Source organism: Podarcis melisellensis (genome assembly GCF_964234715.1).
Source record: "Podarcis melisellensis genome assembly, chromosome: 10".
NCBI classification, from domain to species: domain Eukaryota; kingdom Metazoa; phylum Chordata; class Lepidosauria; order Squamata; family Lacertidae; genus Podarcis; species Podarcis melisellensis.
In genome coordinates, this window is record NC_138542.1 from 19633774 (window position 1) to 19650919 (window position 17146).

Genomic DNA, 17146 nt, shown 5'->3' on the forward strand with positions numbered 1-17146 from the left:
AGATAAATGCCACCCCCCATAGTCAAATTTGACTGGACTTAACCATCCAGGGGTCCTTTAAATGCTGAAGTGATGCATAGAGGGATTTGTGTTTAATCCATAGCAACAGAACCTGCCAGTAACTATGGGTGAAGCAACAGCAGCCACAGAATATGACGAAGCCAGCCATAGTGATCTGTATTGCTGCTATAGTGGTCACCTGTCTTCCTTTACAGAAGACCGCTCTCTATTAAGAGAGTAGCCCCTTTGAAGGAGTCCTCTACTTGAAGGACTAACTAGTTCAAGTAGTGATGACTCTAGGAACAGATAACTGGGGCCTCGAAAATTTGCTCATCAACAGTAAACACCTGGACACAGGCTGAACAGGTACAGTTGCCTCCTCTATGGTGAGATGCACTGTATCAGCAATTTTTTTCAGAATTTGTGTCCATACAGAAAAATGGGGAAATGTTAATTTCATGCAAATCTGTGTCATCTTTTGCACCCCTCTTTTTGGAGGGTGGTGGTGGTGCCATTGTAATTGCTGCATTTTATCATTCTGCACTAATTTTTAGAAGCAGGAGATAAGCACTTAGTCGTTTGCCCAACTGCATACACTTGTAACAGATATTAAAAGTGACGGAGATTAAAAAGTTCAGACACTAGTTGCAGTTGTTCCAGTATCATTCCCAGCATATTTCATCAGTTTGCATTTGCTTCTTTTGGGTAGTGAATCATAATCCTCTTAACTACTTGTACGCAGTAAGAATCTCAGAGGCAGTTCTTATTTTTGTGGGGTTTTGCTTGCCTGTTTCTGTAAGGAGAAATTAAATACCTGGTTTAGCATTTTTTTTGCTTGCTGTTACTAGAAAAAGGGGCTTCAGCCACAAAAGAGTTATGCCATCTACTGGCATATCTGTATATTTTGGAAGAACCATAGGAGAAAGACAGCAGCAACTAACTCAGACGATACTGCGTTTTTAGAAAACAGAATCACACAGATTGACAAAGGCAGTGATATCTCTGCAGCTATTTGTTTGTTTATTTATTTATTTATTTATTTATTTATTTATTTATATTTCGTATAATTCATTTGCCGATTGCAAAATACCCCTAAAAGGTAAAACAAGGAAAGAATCACAACCCTCCCTTCAAACACACAAAGGTTAGAATACTAAAACAGATTAAAATTGCCTCAACGTTCTAAACATCTATTTATTTGCTTTGCAACACGAAGCTACAAATGATTAAAGTATTAGTTAAACAGAGCTGGTAACAGTATCTAATTGCAAAGCATTTCGGAGAACAGTGAAACCATTTAGCATAATAGGAGTATGGCAAACTGTAATGTGCCTTCATTAGCAAACAGTGCTTTTTGATTTGCGCAAAGAAGAATAAACATTATGCCTGCCTAATAAAACAATTCTGTGCGTGTTTTGCAGGAAATGGGCAGAAAGCTTAGCATTTGTTTGTCAGCGGTTTATTTGTGATGCAGCATGTGTCAGGGAAACATTTTAATGACCAGCTTCAAGATGACACAGTCTTGTCGAGGAGGAAAGTATAGACCACATTTGTCAGGTGGCTAGAAAGCTTGATGCCCTCTTAGAGGCTAGTGTTTGGGGCTTTCCAGTTCAGGACGCTTGAAATGTATATGGAGGGAATGTTTTAAAGCAGGAATGGAGAACCTGGGGTCCTCCAGATGTTGTGAACTTGGCCGTGCTCACTAGAGCTGATGGAAGTTTGGAACCCAACAAAAGATTCCTGCATTGCAGGGGGTTGAACTAGATTACACTCTTGTCCCTTCCAACTCTGCAATTCTATGACTCTATGAAGCTCAGAGGGCCGCAGGTTTCCAATGTTTATTTATTTTATTTATTAGATTTATATGCCGCCCTTCATCATAAGATCTCAGGGCGGCTCACAGAATAAAGCACAAGACAAAAACAAGTAAATAAGGAAAACACAACAGCAAAACAATACCTGAAGTATACCTGAAGGCGAATTTCCACCCCCATCGTTCAGCCCGGCCTTCTGGTGGTTCCCAGCCTGCGAGAAGTGAGGTTACAGGGAACCAGGCGGAGGGCCTTCTTAGTGGTGGTGCCTGCCCTGTGGAACACCCTCCCTTCAGATGTCAAGGAAATAAACAACTATCTGACTTTTAGAAGACATCTGAAGGCAGCCTTGTTTAGGGACGTTTTTAATGTTTGATCTTTTATCATATTTTTAAATATTCTGTTGGGAGCAGCCCAGAGTGGCTGGGGAAACCCAGCCAGATAGGTGGGGTATAAATAATAAATAATACATTATCATTACAGTGGTACCTCGGGTTAAGAACTTAATTCGTTCCAGAGGTCCGTTCTTAACCTGAAAATGTTCTTAACCTGAGGTACCACTTTAGCTAATGGGGCCTCCTCCTGCTGCCGCACTGCTGCCATGCGATTTCTGTTCTTATCCTGAAGCAAAGTTTTTAACCTGAAGTACTATTTTTGGGTTAGTGGAGTCTGTAACCTGAAGCGTCCATAACCTGAGGTACCGCCGTATTATTATTTATTTATTTATTATATCCCCTCCCCTCCTATACCTGTTCTAAAGCCACGCAAACTGATTGCAAGTCTGCTCACCCTTGTGTTGCAGCGCAGGTTCTTCCAAGGCCCTGACAGGGGATCCTGGGATCAGCATCCAGTCCGGACAGGTGATTCAGGGGTAAGCCCGTGCCGCCTATCAGGAGCTGAATCCTAGCCTGCACCTGGGATTGGCAAATGGGAGTGCAGGCTCACGTGCAGACTGGGGCACGGGGTGGAGCTGATGGAGCAGGAAGGCTTCTCTCAGGTCCACGACCTGGCCATTTAAAGAGTCCGCACCTGGAGCCCTTACCTGTTATTTCCCTTGTCGGGTTCCCCACCTGTCTTCCTGTCTGGTGTGTGTGTAGGAGCCAGGCCCTGTGACCAACAGGACTTTGCAGGACTGGGGCCTTCCTAAGTTTGTTCTGAAGAGGCAAGGCGCAGCCTCACAGGTAAAGCCGATTGGTAACTCACAGCACCTGGTGGCAAGAGCCAGGAAGGGATATAAGGTCAGCATTTCCCTTCGGCTCTTTGTCACAGCAACACGCTTCCTGCCTTGTTGCGTTTGGTTTCTTGATTCCTGATCTTCGAACCTCGGCTTCTTGACTCCCTTCTTCTTGATCCTTGGAGCCTTGACTTTGTGACTCCTTGCGTCCTGATCCTCAGAGCCTTGACTTTGTGACTCCTTGCTTCCTGATCCTCAGACCCTTGGCTTCTTGACTTCCGGCTCTCTGACCCTCGGACTCTTGGCTTCCTGACTCTTGCCTTCTGGACCCTTGTTCCTGCTCCCACTCCACCATCTTGCCCCCGGTCCTGACGTCTCCACTGGGACTTCAATCGCCCGTGAACTGGACCGTGACACTTCCCTCAATTCAAGAGATGGTTTTATGACCTTGTTGTGGCTAAGGTGGTTGCCGTGTTCTGGGGACAGGTAGGAATTTGCCCACTGGTCAAATTGGATCCAGCCTGGTGGTTTTGCCTACCTTACAGCAATCGTCACAACTTGTTTGGGCATTGGGGAAACCTCAGTCTGGGATGGAGGAGAGGTTGTAGTCTTAGTCTTCCCCTCCAAACGCTGGGTATCCTGTTAAACATATTCTTTGGGGGGGGGGAGTGGCCATGTCTTCATGCCCAGCCACAGCCCAGGGCTGATGGCACTTCTCCAGACAGCAGTCCTTGCAGGGGTTGCCCTATTTGAAACCCCTGTGCAGATTGACCAGAATATCATTTCTGGCAGGCGGGCTGGAAGTATTTAATTGCCCAAGCCAAAGCTCTTTCATCTGTATTCAATGAAGATATAGCCTGTTTTGATCCCCAAACCAGTCTGTTGTTTTTGAATTCTCCGTGGGGTTGGGGACTGAGGAACGTGATGTCTGGGCCCACAACTGCTAGGACACAAGACTCCTAACTATTATTTGTGGTGGGTTTTGATGTACAAAAGTGGTGTGTAATTGTTTGCCTTTAGTGCTACAAGTCTTAAGGTTTTCATTCTTGTTTGGGTTTTGTGGAAGGGCGGAAACAAAAACTTGTTTTCGAGTGTCCCTTTGTTACATGGTTTCTCTTTCCGCATTGTTTAGATTGAGCAGTTAAGTTAGTTGCTGATCTTCCGAGTGATCGTTCTGAAAAGTCTTCAGGCAAAACTGGGACATGTTTTGTCCCAGTTAGGGATTCTGGGCAGGGAAACGGTTCACGGTAATGGGGAAAAAGGTATATTTAAATTTTCTGATTTTCGTAATACTCTTGTAATATGTCCTATAGTCTCCATTCATGCTGCTGCCTTGATGACATCTCTCCCATCATGCACATAAGCTCATTTCTGCTGCTTAAAGTGTGTACAGTGAAGTGTGTGTGTGTGTGTTGGGGGTGAGAGTGCAACAACATGCACACCCTTCCCTCCATCTCTTTGTGTTCACACCACTGTGCAGTTGGAAACTTTTCAGATTTTAAGAATAGGGGATGAGTCCATTTTAACTAGGGAAATGGTAAAAGTAGTAGGAAATTATTGTGTGACTGTAGCTTATCCTAACATGAAATTAAAGCTGTTCTGTATAACAAATTACATAGATTTTGTAGAATAGAATAAACAAAATTGTGTTATCTATCTTATCTTAGGGTTGCCGTGTTTTGGGAAGTGAAAATATGGACACAAAGGTTGTTGAGCTTTTTATTTATTGGGGTTTTTTTTGGGGGGGGGTTGCCCACATTTGTTGAGCGTTTTCTCTCTCCAAAATATCCCCCCAAACATAGCTGTCAATTTTTCCCTTTTCTTGCGAGGAATCCTATTTGGAATAAGGGAATTTCCCTTTAAAAAAGGGAAACATTGACAGCTATGCCCCCAAAACAGTTTTTAAATAACTTTTTTTTAAAATTCTGGTAAAAAAATCCACTCCCACAATGGACTGCCATTTAAATTTCCTGAACATTTAAAATGGCTGCCAAATTCCGGGAAATTCTAGACGTATGGCAGCCCAAATATCTGTCTATCCAGGTGTGGTTGCTAGCAGTTATTGAAAGTAACGGCATACTGAGTTAAAGGAGGAAATTGATGTGTGGAACAACTAAGAGTTTTTAAATCTTGAAAAGAAGCTAAACATGTAGCTTTGCTGACTGAATTTTTGCTTTCTCTCCAGCTGAACAAGCAACAGCTACAGATTGTGAAGGAGCGCTTTCAGGCCTTCCTGAATGGAGAGACACAAATTGTGGCTGATGAAGCATTTTGTAACGCCGTTCGAAGTTACTATGAGGTACGTTGAATGTGGTTGTTCATGGGGCAGTGCCTAAAATGGGTGGCAGCATAGGCATGTGTGTAAAAATCCCCACCCCCAATTTTATAGTAGTATTTGTAAGTGTGTGAGCTCAAGGTTACTTAATTGTGTGAATACAATTTCTTAATTCTGCTCAGTGTTGGAATTCTGCCTGGGTCAGAGGAATGTGCCACAGCGTAGGCACCGGCAGATATTCCTTGGCGACCTCCCCGCTGCTAATCCCGACAGATAAGCAGGCGAGGTCTCGGCGATTCTTCCCAGATGTGAGAAGAACACACCGTTCCTTCTCTCTCCCCTTTGGTGTCCCCCAGGAAGGGGAAAGAAGCAGACAGAAAACTATTTACATCCTTTATTTCTGTCTATTACATCAGTACAGAGAAACATGTCTGCACTCCACAGCAGTAAGAATAAACTCCACCCATGTACTTCCAGTACAGGTCATATGACACACACACTGAGCTAACATCCGGTGCTCAATACAGAATGAACTGCCCCTTTGTTCCCATGGCAACAGTCACAAACATCCTGTTTGGCTTTCCAGCCACAAGCAGCTGACTGAGCTGCTAGAGCCTTTGCTTGTAGCTGCATTGCTGCTTTATGGTAACATCCTAGGAGTTGGAGTTGACAGAGTTTCACATAAGATTTTCCGAACAACCAAAAAATGTTATCCCCTCCCCCACACTGATGGTGACATGCTGCTGATCTGCTGCCCCGTCCACCACAAGTCTAGAGTCACCTTTTGACACATTCTTCTCAGCTAGGGATGTAAGAAGGCATCATTTTCTACTCCGCTCTGGGTTTGTCATATGCAGTAGTGTTTCTGTTCTGCTGCAGTTTGCCTTCTGCCAACAATTAAGTTATGTGTCTCACTGTCCACTATGGTGATATTCCAGTAGAGAATGCCAATCCTGATTGATTTCCTGTTCTGGACCTGAGGTGAATAAGAGAACATAGACAATTCCCACTCCTGTTTCTTGTTTTCATTGGAATTCTCTGACAGCCCTACTCTCGAAATCTGAATTCGAGATGCCACCGGCTTAACTTTAGAAAACGAGGTCCCTGAGGTCCGACCGGAGCAGGAGTTACTATCAGGCAACTCAGAAACTAGGACCAACGATGCTAGGAGAGAAGGTCGGATCCCCTCACTTGACTGAGTTGGAGGAGTGGCTGAACAACACAAGAGCACAATATTTGGACTTGGACAACTATCCCTACATTCTGATAGGGCTGTATAAAGATCTGCTGAAAGAATACTCAACACAGATAAGCAAAGAACTTGAGCCAATCAAAATTTTCCTCTTGGAATGTTTGGGCCTGCTTACTTCCCTGACTTGGCTAATTAGGAGAAAAGAAGACTGCCGTCCCCATAAAGCGATCAACAACAAGCCAAATGGAAATATAATCCAGTCAGACACTGAAATACCACCAGCTTGTTAAGCTTTCAGAAACTGGTAGGCTGGAATCTGCTGATGATCTACTTATCCAAGCAGGGGTACCTCCTTGTTTCCATATGGTCCAACCCTTCCAAGTCTGGTGCCTAATAGAAACTTTACCATCAGTGCCTTACCACATTCATCACTTTGCACCAAAGTTGATCCACCTGAGGGTTAAGCTACTTCATCTTGTCTTCTGCATACTTCTTAGCTATCTCAAGTAAACATCCTTTGGAGAAGAGTGGAACATCTTCATTCTGGAAACCCCTGATTGTGTCATTAATCCTACCATCATAATTTTAGTGCATGAGCTAGAATATGTCATTTTTTTGCAGCAAAATGTTTCCCGAGCATAGCTTATCATATCCTACATATAACGGAATAATTGACTCAATCAATCAATAGAATAATTAAAGCATATTCATGGCATTCATTCAGTGCAGGTCATATACGTGCAGTGCACAAACAGATATCTATTGGTGGACACCACAGAATGATCCCAAGAGATTGCAAAGATTAATAAGCAACTTTTCAGCTGGGTTAGCCAACGTTTTTCAGTACTACTGCAAATATGATGGATTATTAGCTAGAGTATATATTTTATATATACAGGTGAAAATATGCCACACCGCATTGAGGCAGTAATTGATGCAAAACGGGCCCAAACCAAGGACTGAGTACATATGCATGCTTCTACTTCTCAGAGGTCCAATATTTGCTCTATTTGCAGTCCTTGTTTTGCTGCTTTCATTTAATATTCTAATTTTCTGATTGTTAATTTGGGGTTTTCATCAGCTGTACGCCATGATCATCACAATTATAACAAATAAATACTTGACATATCTTGCTTTGCATGTCATGAGTCTATCTCATATATTAGTTTCACCTTTTAAGTTGAATTACTGAAATAAATGAACTTTTCCAACATATTCTAATTTCCCAAGTTTCACCTGTACTATGTTTTATTTTGTATATACCAATATAATTTATTTTTCACTAATATATTTTATGTTTTTAATTTTTTCATGTTTTTAGGAGTATAATAGAGGGCCCTAGCTACAGTGGTGCTTATTTAACAGCATCTAAAATATTTATCAAATATGAAAATCCAGAAATCAGGTATTGAAGAACATTGATCTATGACCTTGGAAATTGAAAATCAGATTTAATTCTGGCTTCTGTTTATTTTTTCTGCCTTTCCCTGGATCTTTTCCCATTCTTGCTATAACATTTTCAAACACATCTCTTATTCCCATGAGGTGGAAGCCAAAAGGCTTGCAGTCCTAATTATAGATAGCTAAGGGTGGAGAGGTAAATTCCCTCCTGCTTTCAGCCCATATTACAGATGATACCACACTAGAAATGGCATATGAAGAGCTTAAAAAGTCTTCTGCAGAACTCTGAATAGAATTCAAGTCACAAGCTTTTGTTGTGGCGATATAAAGGAGCATTTCTCCAATGGGAACGTTTTATTACAATCCTTTTGTAATATGTGCCCAGCACTGAGACATGGACTATTTTGGCAAGCTGTAGAATCAATGAACAAATAGACCAACTGAATGTCTGAAGAATATGCTTCCTAATTCTGGTGGCTGTTCGCTTTGAGACAATTCTATAGAGCAGGCCTGCAGCGCAAATTTGGTGATGCTCCCAGTACAAAGTAGACCTTGATCACAAGGCTAATTATCAGCAGAAGAGAGGCTGTGCTTGCAGCGATCATTTAGTTATGCAATAACTCACTTGAAAGAGAGCAGTACTGTGCCATTGGTAATGCCATTGGTCTTGGCTATTCCAAACAACATCTACTCAGAATCGATGGGGGGAAACTAGAAGAATCGAGTCTGAAAGCATACTGGCAACAAAAGAGAGAGGAAGAGATAATTCCATAAGTAGAATCCAAGAGAAGAGAGGCAAGCCTTAAGCCAGTATTAGGAGGGGAAGGATTGTATTCTGGAAGAATGAAAACCCTAGTGTGCCAATCAAAATGTTACTCTCTAGTTTCCTGTGTGCCAGAATAAATGTTTTTCTCCTAAGCACTAGCTTGAGGCTTAGCTCTTCCCTTCCACACCAGGAAACTGACAACAGAATGCTATAGAGCCTTTTGAAGCTTTGTTTAGAGTATTTATACTGTAGGGAACCGGGCATGCTTTCAATGAAAGGGGGGAAATGGATAGGAGGGGTAGAACTGTATGAGTACAAAGTTGGGTATATAGATGTCTGCTGCAAGGACACTAAAGTCTGGGCCCTGTACTGCTGTATGTGATAACTTTAGAAGCAATGTGGTTTCAGGGTTAGTGTTAGACCAAATATTTACTTAGATTTGAAGCTCACATGGTGAGGCAGTTGCGTTCTTAGCCCAAACCACATCAAGGGCTTGTTATGAGGATTAAATGTGGAAAGGTAAGTCTGTGCACCGTCCTGAGCTCCTTGGAAGAAACATAGGATTAAAAAAATCTACATTTTATTATTACTAATAGTATTTGAAGGGGCTGGGTTTTCTGAGTAGTTAAGGGCATGTGTGTCATTAACCAAAGCAAGTACAGTGGTACCTCTGGAGGCGAACGGGATCCGTTCCGGAGCCCCGTTCGCATCCTGGGTAGAACGTAACACACAACTGCACATGCGTGGGTCCCGTTTTCCCGCTTCTGCACATGCATGTGATGTCATTTTGAGCATCTGCAAATGCGCGAGCGGCGAAACCCAGAAGTAACGCGCTCTGTTACTTCCAGGTCACCATGGAGCGTAACCTGAAAACGCTCAACCTGAAGCATATTTAACCTGAGGTATGACTGTATTATATATTATTGTCCCTACACTCATAATGCAAGATCTAAAAACAGGAGATCTCTGCACTTTTTCAGGAGCTGCTGATTACTGCCCTTTGTGGTGAAACTGAGTAACTGTAGACTCATGGAAGTACCACCAAGACCTGGCCTGACTTCATCCACCCAGAGTGTCCATTGGTTCTTCCTAGTCAGGAAGGAGTATTAAAAATGATCCCTTCCTATTTTAGATGTCATGGACTGGCTGGATGCAGAGGAGTGGTGGGAGGCAGCAGTTAGGGATCCTGCAAGGGAAGAAGGCTCAGAGCCAGGGGATTGGTGGTGGGACAGTGATGCGTGGTCAGAGGGAGAAGACTGGGAGGAGGACATGTTGGAAGCTGAAAGGGCAACAGGGTTTAGTGAGCAGGAAGAGACTGTGGTAGAGAGCAGTCCAGAATCAGAGGCAGAAGTGGAGGCTGCAGAGGAGGCAGGCAAAGAGGCAGCGATGAGGCAGGCTGCTGAAGAAGCCAGGGGGTTTCCCCCTCCTGCTGTGACCACCTCCTCTCCCCGCTGGTTTCCTAGAATACGCAGAGAAATATAAAGTATTGAGGAGAGTTTGGTTGCATCCAGACACAGTCTGCAACTGCTTGGAAAAACCCCTGGAGAAGAGGGGGGGTAGGCGGCTGTGGGAAGGCAGGAAGCTTCAGTCCTTGCAATGGCCTCAATTGGGGCAAGACCTACTGGGAAGATTTGCTGCGATCGCTAGGCCTGCACTGTTTCGGGGTCTTTTGAAATAAAGTGTTCACTTCACGAACACTGTGTTTTTTATTGCTGGCCAATGCCTGACTCGAGCTTCCGCTATTAGCTGAGCTTTGCTTGATCAAGGAGGTTTGCCTGAGCTCTATCGTGCTTGCATGTCTGGTTAGTCTTCTTGGTCTTGACTGTTCTTCTGCGTTGCCCTTGGGTCCAGACTCCAAATCGCTAGTCCAGTGTGAGCAAATGCTTAAACATTCTGCTTCTTATCCCAGCCAATGCAATCCACCCCACTTCCCAGACCATTTTTTAAAAAGTCATAGTAGTTTGCATACTTGCGACTGAAATGTGTTTGAGAGCGCTCTGTTGCAATTAGCAACACCGAATCTTCAAGATGTTGTACCCTGTCAAATCCTGAACTAATTTTTATGTAAACTTCAGCAGGGCAATACAGTCATACCTTGGGTTAAATGTGTTTCAAGTTAAGTATATTCGGGTTGCGCTCCGCAGTGACCCGGAAGTAACGGAGCACATTACTTCCGGGTTTCACCGTACATGCATGCGCAGACAGTCAAAATGACGTCACGTGCATGCGCGGAAGCGGCGAAATTCGACCTGCGCATGCGCAGACGCGGGTTACGTTTGCTTCAGGATGTGAACGGGGCTCTGGAACGGATCCCATTCTCATCCCGAGGTACCACTGTATGTTGAGTGGAGAAACTGCAAAAACAGGACAATGTATCCATGGCTGAAATCCCATAAAGAAAAATGAGCAGCAAAGTGCTAAATTTATGTAATCAGCGTTCATGATTGCTTGATGCAAACCAATGGAGAGCAAATTTATGCCTTCAAAATGGCCTGTTCCGGTAACTGAGGACCTCTTGACAGTAATCTTGTTTGATATTGGGGGAAGGGAGGAGAGAGTGGGTATGAGGGCTTTGCTCAATTTGCATTTTCCACTACAGTGATATACTGAAAGGGCAAACTGGGAAATCAGGATTTTTACAAGCTTGTATTCTCTAAAGAAATAGTTGTAATGCTGTCGGAACAATTGTTCTTATCATGTTCCCTTTTGAAGGCTGCCTTACGATCTACCTGAGCAGTAAAGAGACTGCTTAACGGCTAAAAGTAGTCTGTAGTTGTGCTGAGGGGTGAGGGTAATATCAATATCCTTTTTTCTTTTCTTTTTTGGAGACATGACTTAAAGAAAACATCATGGCTGAAGAAATTAATTACCCGCTCTACTTGTATGGGAAATATTATGGCTGCAACACTTCTGTTTAGTTAGCAGTAACTACCTCATTAAGGAATTGGTTCCACTGTCTGATCTGCCCTTGTTACCAAAACTTTCCTCTAATTACTCAGTTTATTTATTTTTCACTTTTAGCAAACGTAAGTTCATTGTCTAGCTCATTGCTTTCAAATGTAAATAGGCCTTTTCTTTTCCTTTATTACCCTATGAGGAATTGTGTTATGGTGTGCCTACTGAATCTGCATTATTTTGTCTAAACGAAGGAATTTTCCTCCTGTCCTTACATATCACCTATCTGCTGGCCATGTGTGAGTTCTTCCTGCTTTCTCAATCTGTTCCCCATAGGCCTGAAGGGGGTAGGGAGGGCAGGAGGGCAAGCACACCAAACCTTTAGGCCCCAGTGCCCATTTCTTCATCCTAATGTGGCTGCGAAATCTTCAGATAAGCATTATGGGTGAGGTACAACGTCTGGACGAATAGAAGACCAGCTAGTCTTTCTCCTTTTCTGAAGAGGCGGAAGAGCCTTTATTGTGTTTACATAATCCAAAGAGTTATGGGGGCTGGCGGTTTCCTAAAAGTGGGGAGAGAGTATCAGAGACTAGGCTGTAGTATTCAATAGTTGTTGTCTTCTATATGTCTGAATTGGTTGTGATTCCTCTGATACTGAACAGGGTAACAGCTACAGCTGTTGGTCATCAATAGGGCTGGGCGATACTTGTAACTGTTTTTCAACATGGTGATATTTCACCTGCTAAATATAGGGTTGCCATATTTCAAAAAGTAAAACCACCACCTTCTAGAAATTTCTCCCAGGTGTCATCTCCGCCTTTGAAATCCTGGTAACGTCTGGGAAATCTCAGATGTATGGCAGCCCTACTAAATACTGTGATATGCTGATAATATCACAATGCACGAAATTTATCTTGGCTGCTTCTTCCCACCTCACGGAAGGAAGAAGTAGCTGAGATACATCAACCAGCCCAATGTGAGCCCCAATGCCTCTCAGGCTTGTGTGTGGTTCAGAGGGGCTTGATTGAACTGCTTAGCTGATATAGGGGGAAGCTCCTATTTGACTAAAAAAAGGTAAAGGTAAAGGACCCCTGACAGTTAAGTCCAGTCGCAAACGACTCTGGGGTTGCGGCATTCATCTCACTTTACTGGCCGAGGGAGCCGACATTTGTCCGCAGACAGTTTTTCCAGGTCATGTGGCCAGCATGACTAAGCTGCTTCTGGCAAACCAGAGCAGCGCACAGAAACGCCGTTTACCTTCCCGCCAGAGTGGTACCTATTTATCTACTTGCACTTTGACATGCTTTTGAACTGCTAGGTTGGCAGGAGCAGGGACCAAGCAACGGGAGCTCACCCCATCATGGGGATTCGAACCGCTGACCTTCCAATCGGCAAGCCCTAGGCTCAGTGGTTTAACCCACAGCACCACCTGCGTCCCTATTTGACTACCCAAGCTTACCACAAGTAATGGGGAGCAGGTCTACTTCTCAACCTTTTCTGGCTTACAAAAGTATTTCGGTTTATTTCCTCAAGGCGTCTAGAATACAGTGGTGCTCCGCAAGACGAATGCCTCGCAAGATGGAAAACTCGCTAGACGAAAGAATTTTCCGTTTTGGAGGTGCTTCGCAAAACGTATTTCCTATGGGCTTGCTTTGCAAGACGAAAATGTCTTGCGAGTTCCTGAGGTTTTTTTCCCCTCCCCCCTTTTTGCTAAGCCGCTTATCTGCTTATCCACTAAGCCGAAAAGCCGCTAATAGCGTTAATAGCACCAATCCGCTAATCCGTCAATGGGCTTGCTTCGCAAGACGAAAAAACCGCTAGACTAAGAGACTCGCAGAACGGATTCTTTTCGTCTTGCGAGGCACCACTGTACAGTGGTACTTCGGGTTACATACGCTTCAGGTTACAGACTCCACTAACCCAGAAACAGTACTTCGGGTTAAGAACTTTGCTTCAGGATGAGAACAGAAATCACACAGCCGCGGTGGTGGCAGGAGGCCCCATTAGCAAAAGTGGTACCTCAGGTTAAGAACAGTTTCAGTTTAAGAACGGACCTCTGGAACGAATTAAGTTCTCAACCCGAGGTATCACTGTACATCAAATAAGGACTGTCTTCTAACCAATTAAATCATATCTCTGTCTGACTTTGGATTTGCATTTAAACAGAAAGGTGGATTCCCGCCCCCCTGCTGTGCACAATAATAACCCTTAAGAAACACCCAGAGACTATTCAAAATACATTCTCCCTCAAAGCTCCTATTTACACCTGGCAATACAGAATGCTGAAACCGCACTTGTCACATAGATCTTTTAGTAAATACAACCTTGGTGGAACAAAGAAGTAAGCCATCCATTCTAATGGCTTCTGAAAGCTCAACTAACAAACCCTGGATGACTTCTTTTTTTGAGAGAGAGAGAGAGAGAGAGAGAGAGAGAGAGAGTGAGAGCGAAGCAATGTTTATTTCCAAAGCACTTTTCATCCTGTGGGCTTTCTAAGCAGATGCTGGCAGAAGGTTAAAATTTTAAGCATTCCCTCCTTCCCTGTTGCTTCATCTCTCCAAGTTGGAAAGGAACGAGAGGGCTTGGCCCTCTTTTATTTATATATAGCAAAGGCTGCTAGAGTTTCACGTTTTGCCTATTCACCAGTAGTTTTGCTCAATAAAGGTAATGTTCCTAATGCAAATTAGTCAACAGGCTGATACTTAACCAGCCAGGTGTGTGTAGGTAACTCTTATTAATGGGTAAGTATCGGGAATTACACATGGAATAGAAAAGAGGGGTGTTGATAAGGAGCCTCAGTATTGCAGCAGAAAAACTTGAAAGCTGTGGTCTTGTTCCTCTTATCCATTATTTATAATGCCATTATATCATACTAAATTTCAATTTCATTTTCTCCTGTATGCATTTTAAGTACAATTGTGAATGTAGTTAAAATGCTTCTTTTTCTCCTGGGCTTGCTGTAGAATTATGTGACTTCTATCTATTTCATGCAGATGCACACGTTTTTATTATAAGCCCTGGATATAAACAATAAAAGAGATAGCAAAAAAGAAAAAAAGTTATTAAAATTGGGCCACAGTACCCTGTAGATATCTTTGCATGCAGTAGAAGCTTTAATGTGCTTATTATTTTTATTGCTGTAACTGTTTGTTTTGAAAATGGTTACCAGGAGCTAACATCACAACCATTTCTTCCTGAACATTTTTGTATGCTTGTATCTTTATTGGTTTGTTTTAAAACTGTTAGGAGCAACACTCAGAACCAGCCACTCATTACAGCATAATATTTAAAGTTCCAAGAATCCCTAGATTTTTAAAAATTCTATTTTTGAGGCAACTGCTAGAGACATAATGGTATTCTTACATTAACTTCTTGATTCCCCCCTCCCTCCCCAAGTTTCCTTGTATTCATTTATAAGGTACAGCCATTTCTCTGGATATTCCTGAATGATATCATCTTGCAGAGGTTTAGTCTGAAACAATTTCACTCAATATATGACTTTTATAATACATCTGAAGGCAGCCCTGTTCAGGGAAGTTTTTAATGTTTGATGTTTTATCGTGTTTTTAATATTCTGTTGGGAGCCACCCAGAGTGGCTGGGGAAACCCGGCCTGATGGGCGGGGTATAAATAATAAATTATTAGTAGTAGTAGTAGTAGTAGTAGTAGTAGTATTAGTTACCACAGTTAGGGCTCTAGGACTTACCTGTTCATTAAATTAGTGTTGGTATTTAGCCTGATAATTTCTGGGGGGAAATGCTACCAGAAGAAGCTCTAATAACTACAGTGGTACCTCGGGTTAAGAACTTAATTCGTTCTGGGGGTCCATTCTTAACCTGAAACTGTTCTTAACCTGAGGTACCACTTTAGCTAATGGGGCCTCCCGCTGCCGCTGCGCGATTTCTGTTCTCATCCTGAAGCAAAGTTCTTAACCTGAGGTACTCTTTCTGGGTTAGTGGAGTCTGTAACCTGAAGCGTCTGTAACTGTGACAAAAGTATTCTGTCCTAGATGAGCATTTTAACCTGCTCCACCAGGGCCAAATGCCAAGATTGTGTATATATTTTTGGAAAAATAGCATCCAGAAATTCTTTGCAGAAATATGTAGATTGGGGTAAACTGCATACTAACTTGTCTGTATTTAGAAGAAATTCACACTAAGGTGTGTGTATAAAATTTTACTGCGTGCTTTTAAGAAAACCACACTGTGATGTGGAATTGTGAATTGCACTTCAGAGTGGAAAAATGAGAAACGGAGAGAAACCTAAATTGACAGATTAATTCATCCCTATCGCAGGTTTAGATTTCTGATCCTTGGTTGTGCATGCAAACAGTGGCAGGGGGTTGCTTTTCTGTGCTATCTGCACTCCAACTGCTGCCACTGGTAATGGGATCCCCATACAAGTGCATGCCTTTAAATCTCATGCAGTGCTGAGCACTGATTCCCTTTTGCCGAGGCTAGCACAAATTCAAATCCTCTTAAAAGTTGATCTTTTAAAATTGGATTATTGAATTAAGGGCAATGATCGGTCCTGAAAGCCTAGCATAATTATGTGTGGCTTGCTGAGGACTTGCTACAGCAGCCAGTTGGGGGAAAGGAGGGGATGGAATTTAGAGGACCAAATTCATGATTTTGCAAAATAGTATATTTTAGTTATAAGTTTGCTAATACGTAAGTAATCAACGTTTAATTAATCTACCCATTAGCTACTCATGTGTTGAAAATGAACAGTTTATTACAGCAATTGCGTATTGCAGGCTGAAATATCAACTGCATTCAAAATTATACCTCTGAGAATACATCTTAATAGGCCACTTGGTGGCCCATTAGTGTAACATTGTTGTTTTTCTGTATCCTGTGCCAGATGAATTAAGCATAATTCATTTCTCTACTGCAAAAACTTACCTAATTTTGCAGAGTGCTATGATTGAAATCTCATTTCTCTTGGTAACAGTAATTTAGAGCCTGCTGAAATATCTTATCAGGCTTCATTCAGCTGCTTTTAGGGTGGGGAATTATCTGTAGAATTCAAAATGCAGCACAGTGAAGTTTGCTAGGCTATGAGCTATGGCTCATATCTTCTGGCAGACACAACCCGACTATGAAAATGTCCCCTAAGCTCTTTATTCTACACAAATGTAATGAAATCACTTATGGCACTCTTAAGAAAGCTTAATGGAGATGTTTATTATATAGTCCACTTCAAATGGGGCGGGACATTCAGCTCAAATTCTTGCTGTTGAAGGTAGCCTAGTTCCATCTTTTATAAAATGCAAGGAATAGGAAGATCCTGGGTGCAGCTGGTGGTTTATATGCATGTCCACCTAGCTGGAAATCTGACACTCACTGGACTAGCATATAAAATTCTGGATTTTGCCCAGTATAAGATAAGCATGTTCAGAGCTCAGATAGGCCAGTCATTTGCCTTCATATCAGTATGGAGGAAACATGACTCTTAATTTCTGGAAAACATGTTTGAGTTCATTTTTAAGGGCCAGTTGTTTATCTGTTTCACTTCTTTTGGTCCTGGATGTAGTGCGGAAAACTTTGGCGCAGGCCGATGTTGGTTGTTGCGGGATTATTATGATCTGTGCAGGACCTTCCGGTTTTTTGATATAATTTTGAGGCCCTGA

The 17146-nt window shown here is 42.6% G+C and overlaps 1 protein-coding gene across 13 annotated transcripts in view; it reads left to right on the forward strand.

Annotated features, from left to right (window-relative positions):
• The window catches only part of CADPS2 (calcium dependent secretion activator 2), a 349563-nt gene that overhangs the window by 75101 nt on the left and 257316 nt on the right, over positions 1 to 17146 (forward strand). For all 13 annotated transcript variants that reach the window (XM_081928821.1, XM_081928827.1, XM_081928826.1 and 10 more), the window contains exon 2: positions 5171 to 5284. In XM_081928821.1, the coding sequence (XP_081784947.1) occupies positions 5171 to 5284 (114 nt within the window). The remainder of the gene's footprint in view (positions 1 to 5170; positions 5285 to 17146) is intronic.